Source organism: Lupinus angustifolius, chromosome LG09 (genome assembly GCF_001865875.1).
Source record: "Lupinus angustifolius cultivar Tanjil chromosome LG09, LupAngTanjil_v1.0, whole genome shotgun sequence".
Classification (NCBI taxonomy): Eukaryota; Viridiplantae; Streptophyta; class Magnoliopsida; order Fabales; family Fabaceae; genus Lupinus; species Lupinus angustifolius.
In genome coordinates, this window is record NC_032017.1 from 10851319 (window position 1) to 10858805 (window position 7487).

At 41.6% G+C, this 7487-nt stretch overlaps 2 protein-coding genes across 2 annotated transcripts; both read left to right on the forward strand.

Annotated features, from left to right (window-relative positions):
• On the forward strand, positions 229-1659 carry LOC109356250. Its single transcript, XM_019599578.1, has one exon. The coding sequence runs from the start codon at positions 229-231 to the stop codon at positions 1657-1659; it is 1431 nt and encodes a 476-aa protein (XP_019455123.1).
• Positions 2050-2889, forward strand: LOC109356251. The gene has a single exon (XM_019599579.1). It carries the CDS (start codon positions 2050-2052, stop codon positions 2887-2889), a length of 840 nt encoding a protein of 279 aa, XP_019455124.1.

Consider the following 7487-nt stretch of genomic DNA (forward strand, 5'->3'; position numbering starts at 1 on the left):
CCCTGAGGACGATATCCCGGTACTTTACCAAATTGTATTACTTGTACGATACAGTGCACTTGTTGTTCCGTAAATATCTAACAAATTTTTGGCGCCGCTGCCGGGGAGCAATGAGCGATTTACATTAGTTCTTTATAGAGTTTATTGAGTTTTGTACATAGTTATTCTTTAATTCTTTGTAGTATAGTGTTAACCCTTGTGGTAACCTTTGCTATAGTTTTCTTATTTATGCTTTTGCAAGGTAAATCTAAAGAAGAGCAACTACAATACAATCCAGAGAATGAGAAATCTGCTAAAAGTTACCAGAAGAAAGCAAAAGAGAAGAAACGGCAGGGTCATCAGGGAGCACAGTGTAGCTCTGAATCAGTTACAGTTCCTACAGTTTCAGAATTTCGGTCTGAAAAGATGGAGAATGTCAACAATGTTGTTGATAATAACCCAAGGCCTAATCCTCCAAGGAGGACTTTAGGAGACTATGTTATGTATCAAGGTCCTCGGCACTACTCTAGCATTATGTTTCCACACACCGACAGGGCAGTGGAAATCAAGCCTGCTTATCGGAATCTAGTCAGTGCCCATCAGTTCACGGGGAAGGATTATGAAGATCTGTATGCTCATTTGGACAATTTCTATGAGTTGGTGGACAATATGGGATATTCTGATATCGAGAGGGGAGCTGCATACATAATGCTTTTTCCATTATCCCTCCTTGGTGAAGCTAGGGAATGGTTAAAATCACATCCAATCCAAAGCTTAACCAATAGGAGTGATTTGGAAACAAAGTTCTTGACAAGATTTTTCCCTCCGACAAAGTATGTGCATGCAAAGTTTGAAATCTCAACATTCAGACAAGGTGTTGAGGAAGCTTTTTATGAGGCAATGGAGAGTTTCCAGATGTTGTTGAGGAAATGTCTCAATCATGGATTTGAAGATGTTAATCAACTGAACATCTTTTGTAATGGATTGAATTTAGAGACTAAGATGATATTGGATGCCGCAGCTGGTGGCACCATGATGGCAGTGGATGTTGAGCAAGCTACCAGAATTATTACTACATTATCTACTACAGATCGGCAAGCTCAACACAATAGAAGGACGGTGCCAAAGAGAGGGGTGTTGGATTTGAATACTTCTGATGAAATTCTGGCTCAGAACAAAATTCTAACACACAAGATTGAGGCACTTACAAAGCAAATGTCCAAGTTGCCTCAACAATTGAATGTGGTGCAGACTCCTTCTGTTCATCAACAGGTGCTACATGGTGAGTTTTGTGGGGGTGATCATGTTACTGGTCATTGCTCAGTGCATATCAACACACAAGCAGAAGAGGTTCAGTATGTTAACAAGCAACCTCGTCAGGCTAATTTCCCTAACAACCCTTCATTCAATAATCAATTTTCACAGGGTTGGAGGGGGAACCAGAATCAAAATCAAAATTTTGGGTGGAGGCAAGATGCAGGACCATCTAACAGGCCACCACCATATCAACCATCTTATCAGCAAATTCCACATCCACCATTACATGAGAGGTGGACAAAGCTGGAAGAAACATTGGAGAAGTTCATGCAAGTCTCCATCTCAAACCATAAAAACATTGATGCTTCTATCATAAATTTGGAGACTCAGGTGGGTCAGTTGGCTAAGCAGATGGCAGAATAGAACTCAGATCGACAACAATTCTCAGCCAACACTTAAACCAATCCAAAATAATACTGCAAATCTATCACTACTAAAAGTGGTAAGGTCATTGGTAAGGGTATTGGTGAGAACTTGGTCGTTGAGGAAGACGTTCTGAAGAACACTAGAAATGGAAGATTAGAGAAGAGAATCAGAGAGACATAGAAGGGTGAAGTGATACAAGATGAAAAAGGGGTTGTTACTAATGAGGATGATATAAGGGAGAACAATGATAAGAGGAAGGGTGCCCTACCTCAGTTGAAGGATCTCCCTTATCCAAATAGACCTTCCAAAAAAGATAAGGAGTAACAATATGTTAAGTTCTTGGATTTATTCAAGAACCTCTAGATCAACATTCCATTTATGGAGGCGATGGAACAAATGCTTATGTTTTCTAAATTCATGAAGGATTTGTTGATAAAGAAAAGGAAGTTTTCAAAAGAGATAGTGACCCTAGAAGTTGGGTGTAGTGCTATCATTCAGAAGTCTTTGCCTGAGAAGACTAAAGATCCTGGCAGCTTCACTATTCCGGTCACTATTGATGAATTATATGTGGGAAAGGTACTGCTTGATCTGGGTGCCACCATTAATTTGATGCCCCTTTCTATATTGAAAAGAATTGGGGATTTGGAGATCAAGCCTACCATGATGACTTTGCAACTTGCTGATAGATCTGTCAAGTATCCTTATGGAGTTGCAGAGGATGTTTTGGTGAAGGTAGATGTGTTGGTCTTTCCTATAGATTTTGTCATCATGGATATTGAAGAGGATAAAGAAGTTCCTCTTATTTTGGGCAGACCTTTCATGAAGACTTCTCGGGACATTATTGATGTTGATGATGGAAAGTTGAGGGTAAGAGTTGAAGACCAAGAGGTGAACTTTAATGTTTTTGAGGCTATGCAGCATCCAAAGAACAACCAACACTGCTTTCGGGTAGATGTCATTGATGACTTATTCATGCTCGATGACATTCATTTGAGTAGGAGTAGTCCGTTGGAGAAAGTTTTGAGGGGAGAACTAAAGGGAAACAGTATGAAGGATGATAAGATTATCAAGACATGTTTGGCAGAGTTAGATGCACCCCGCAAGGTTGTATCTAATCAGAATCATTTTGAAGAGTTGGGGAAAGAGAAGACAGTTGAAGCTCCAAAGGTGGAGTTTGAAGTACTTCCTTCACATTTGAAGTATGTATTTTTAGAAGAAGGAGGGTAGAAACCGGTAATCATCAGCAGTACCCTTACATGTGATGAAGAACAATTATTAATTGGGGTGCTAAGGAAGAATGCATGGGCAATAGGGTGGACACTAGGTAATTTGCATGGAATCAGTCCATCTTATTGCATGCATAAGATCCATATGGAAGAGGATTACAAACCGGTGGCGCAACCTCAGAGGCGTCTTAATCCCACTATGAAGGAAGTAGTGAAGAAGGAAGTGATGAAACTATTAGATGTTGGGATGATTTATCCCATATCTGATAGTAAGTGGGTTAGTCCTGTTCAGGTGGTCCCAAAGAAGGGAGGTATGACTGTGGTCAGGAATGACAAGGATGAACTCATCCCAACCAGAACCATCACTGGTTGGCGAATGTGTATTGATTACCGAAAACTAAACCAGGCCACTCGCAAAGATCACTTTCCTTTACCTTTCATGGATCAAATGATAGAAAGGTTGGCTGGACAAGAATTATACTGTTTCCTAGATGGATATTCTGGGTATAATCAGATCATTGTGGATCCCCAAGAACAGGAAAAAATAGCTTTCACTTGTCCTTTTGGTGTCTTTGCATATAGGAAGATGCCATTTGGATTGTGCAATACACCGACAACATTTCAGAGGTGCATGCTAGCTATTTTTCTGATCTTCTAGACCAGTGCATTGAGGTCTTTATGGATGACTTCTCGGTCTTCGGGTCGTCATTTGGGAGGTGTTTGGAAAATCTGGATATCGTTCTACAATGATGTGTTGAGACAAACCTGGTGCTGAACTGGGAAAAGTGTCACTTCATGGTGACTAAGGGAGTGGTCTTAGGACACAAGATCTCTTCCAGGGACATCGAAGTGGACAAGGCAAAGATAGAGGTCATCAAGGATCTTCCACCGACACTTAATGTCAAGGGAATTCGGAGTTTCCTTGGGCATGCAGGTTTCTATATAATGTTTATTAAAGACTTTTCTAAAATAGCAAAGCCACTCAGCAATCTTTTAAACAAAGATACTATTTTTCAATTTGATGTTGAGTGTGCCAAATCTTTTGAAACCTTAAAACAAAAATTAATTTATGCTCCTGTTATAGTAGCGCCCGACTGGCATCTTGATTTTAAACTGATGTGTGATGCTAGTGTTTATGTTATCGATGTGGTACTAGGACAGCGAAAGGCTAAAGTTTTTCATGCCATACACTATGCTAGTAGGGTACTTAATGAGGCACAAGTTAATTATGCCACCACAGAAAAAGAGCTACTAGTTATAGTGTATGCCTTGGAGAAATGTAGATCCTATTTGATTGGCTCCAAAGTCATAATTTTTACTGATCATGTTGCTATAAAATACTTGCTAACGAAATTGGACTCAAAGCCGAGATTGTTGCGTTGGGTTTGTTGTTGCAGGAATTCGACTTGGTGATCAAGGATAAAAAAAGGGAGCGAGAATTGTGTAGCAAATCACCTGTCAAGACTGGTCAATCAAGAGGTTACAGTAAGAGAATCAGAGGTGGTGGAGGAGTTTCCTGATGAGAAGCTTTTCATGGTTCAGGAAAGGCCATGGTTTCCTGACATGGCTAACTTTATGGCTACAGAGGTCATTCCTGAAGAGTATTCGTGGCATCAAAAGAGAAGATTCTTGCGAGAGTCTCATCAATATGTGTGGGACGACCCTCATCTTTTTAAGACTGGGTCGGATGGACTATTGAGATGGTGTGTATCCACAGAAGAAGTTAAGAGCATCCTATGGCACTATCATAATTTGCCGTATGGAGGGCATTTTAACGGAGAGAAGACAACTGCAAAAGTTCTCCAATCAGGCTTCTGCTGGCCTTCTGTATTCAAGGATGCATATCAGTATGCACAACAATATGATAAATGCCAGAGATCAGGCGAGATCTCTACTAGGAATGAAATGTCGTTGACAAACATTCAGGAAATTGAAGTGTTTGATTGCTGGGGAATTGATTTTATGGGACCATTTCCACCGTCATGCTCACAAGTATACATTTTGGTGGCAGTGGATTATGTATCCAAATGGGTAAAGGCCATAGCTGTAGAAAAGGATGATGTTAAGACTGTGATCAAGTTTTTGAAGAGGAATATATTCAGTCGTTTTGGCACACCTCGGGTACTCATCAGTGACGGAGGATCACATTTCTGCAATTCACAATTGGAGAAGGCCTTACAACATTACGGGGTCCGACACAAGGTAGCATCACCTTATCATCCGCAAAAAAATGGACAAGCGGAGGTTTCCAATCGAGAGGTCAAGAGGATTTTGGGAAAAACTGTGTCAACCATAAGGAAGGATTGGTCTCTTCGATTGGATGATGCATTATGGGCCTACCGGACAGCATTCAAAGCACCCACTGGATTGTCCCCATTTCAGCTAGTATATGGGAAGGCTTGTCATTTGCATGTGGAGCTTGAGCATAAAGCATTTTGGTCCCTCAAAATTTTTAACCTGGACCCAAAGTAGCAAGTGACCAAAGAAAACTTCAGTTTCAACATTTAGAGGAGATGAGGCTCACATCCTATGAATCTTCCAAATTATACAAAGAGAAGGTAAAGTTGTTTCATGACCGGAAGCTCTGTCAAAAAGACTTCCGGGTGGGTCAGAGTGTTCTACTGTTCAACTCCCGGATGAAGTTGTTTCTGGCCAAACTGAGGTCTAAATGATCAGGACCCTTCCTAATTAAGGAAGTTAAATCGCATGGTGCGATTGAATTGCAAGACCCAACATCTCAGAGAAGTTGGGTAGTCAATGGCCAAAGGGAGAAACCTTACTTGGGTGGTGACGTCGAGCAGCTCACCATAATCATCAACTTATCACATGTGTAAAAGAACAGGCGTCGAGCTAATGACGTTAAACAAGCGCTAACTAGAAGGCAATCCAGCTTTATTTTCCGCTTGCATTAAAAAAAAGAGGAATGTTTGGGCATTTCTCGCTCAAGTGAGGCATGCCTCGCTTAAGCAAGGAAACTGACCCTTCAGTACCAGAGTCCCTCGCTTCAGCGAGAGTGGCCTCGCCCAAGCAAGGAGCTGACCCTTCGGTGTTGGGTCCCTCGCTTAAGAGAGAGTGGCATCACCCAAGAGAGGCTAATTTCAATTTTTGGCTAAGGCTCTATCCAATCCTCGCCCAAGCGAGAGGTTCTCGCTCAGGCGAGGACAACATGTCAAAATTTTCTGAGCACCTCGCTCAAGCGAAAGACTGTGGGTTTGGTTTTAAAAATAGGGGTGAGGGGTCCAATCCCTCACATCCCCAATGCATTTAAACACAAAAATCAAGCTCGTGAATCTCTCTAAGAGCCCAAGTTCTTCGTTTCTTCATCCGTTAGTGCATACAAATAAGCTTTGCATCATGAGCGGACAAATGTAAGTGCATCTTTTGCATCTTGAACCTATTATTTCATCCGTTTAGGCACATTTAGGTACTTAGGGTTGCTCTTGATGCTACTTTATCATTATTATTACATTACATTGCATTGCATTGCACTGTTGTTGTGTTACCGTGAGTGCCCACATCCAGAAATTTGGGTTCCTAACTGGAAACCCCAAATATTATTCATAAAAGTGGCACTCATGTGTTCGAGTTGGTTAGGTGGTTGGAATAGTGACATTGTAGCAATAGATATCATTGGTGAATTAATTTATGTAATGTCACTCACTATGCATTTGGTTTTGCTGTGTTACAGGAGGAGAAAGTCAATTGCTGAAAAGGACCCCCCTCCTCCCAAGAAATTGAAGGGTATATCAACATCTCAGGCCCCGCCAGCATTCGATAGAACTAAATTCAAGAAGAAGGGTAACGAGGATCGTTATCTCCTGCTTCTGAACTGGATTTTTGTGTCAGAGAGGCAGGTGCATTTATAGCCAGAGGTCCTTCCGGTTTTCACTATGGATTTGGATCGGCTGCAATGGTAGATATTGGCCACACCAAATGACAAATTTAATCTAGAGGTCATTCGCGAATTTTATGTAAATTCTTACCTGCTAGAGGAAGGGGAGAAGAGTTGGCTTACAAATCTTAGGTGAGAGGGAAAATGGTGCTATTTGACAGAGATACCATCAGTAAACTGTTGGGTAGCATGTATGATGCAGCAACCCGCGGGATAGAGGACGAGTATAACTGGATGATTCAAAAGTCTCGTAGCCTATCCCAAGGCGGGTTCAACTCGACCACCACTGCTCAGAAGTTGTGCATTCTTGGGCAATCTTTCACCACTAACTCTGATGGCCATCCATTGTGGATTTACCGCAAGCACATGACTTCATTGGCCCAACTGTGGATGATATTCCTCCTGCACAACATCATCCCTAATAGTCACGTCTCATATTTGCCTCTGTTTGATTGACACATTATCTATACCATCCTTGAAGGCATGAGAATCAATGTGGCTGGAATCATTTCACGGGAGATGTACAAAACTGTTGTACGGGCTGGAAAGAAGGGTGCACTGGGATTCCCTTCTCTGATCATTGAATTGTGCGCACATCAGGGGGTTGTGGTGAAAAGAACTGAGAAGATAAAACCTCCTATTACCTTGCAGTACATCTCTCAAAACTGAAAAGAGGAGCCCAGCCAAAATCAGGGCCAAGGATCATC

Bases quoted from the DNA above. Each gene is read 5' to 3' on its own strand.
- LOC109356250 (XM_019599578.1), top strand. From the start codon at position 229: ATGCTTTTGCAAGGTAAATCTAAAGAAGAGCAACTACAATACAATCCA.
- LOC109356251 (XM_019599579.1), top strand. From the start codon at position 2,050: ATGGAACAAATGCTTATGTTTTCTAAATTCATGAAGGATTTGTTGATA.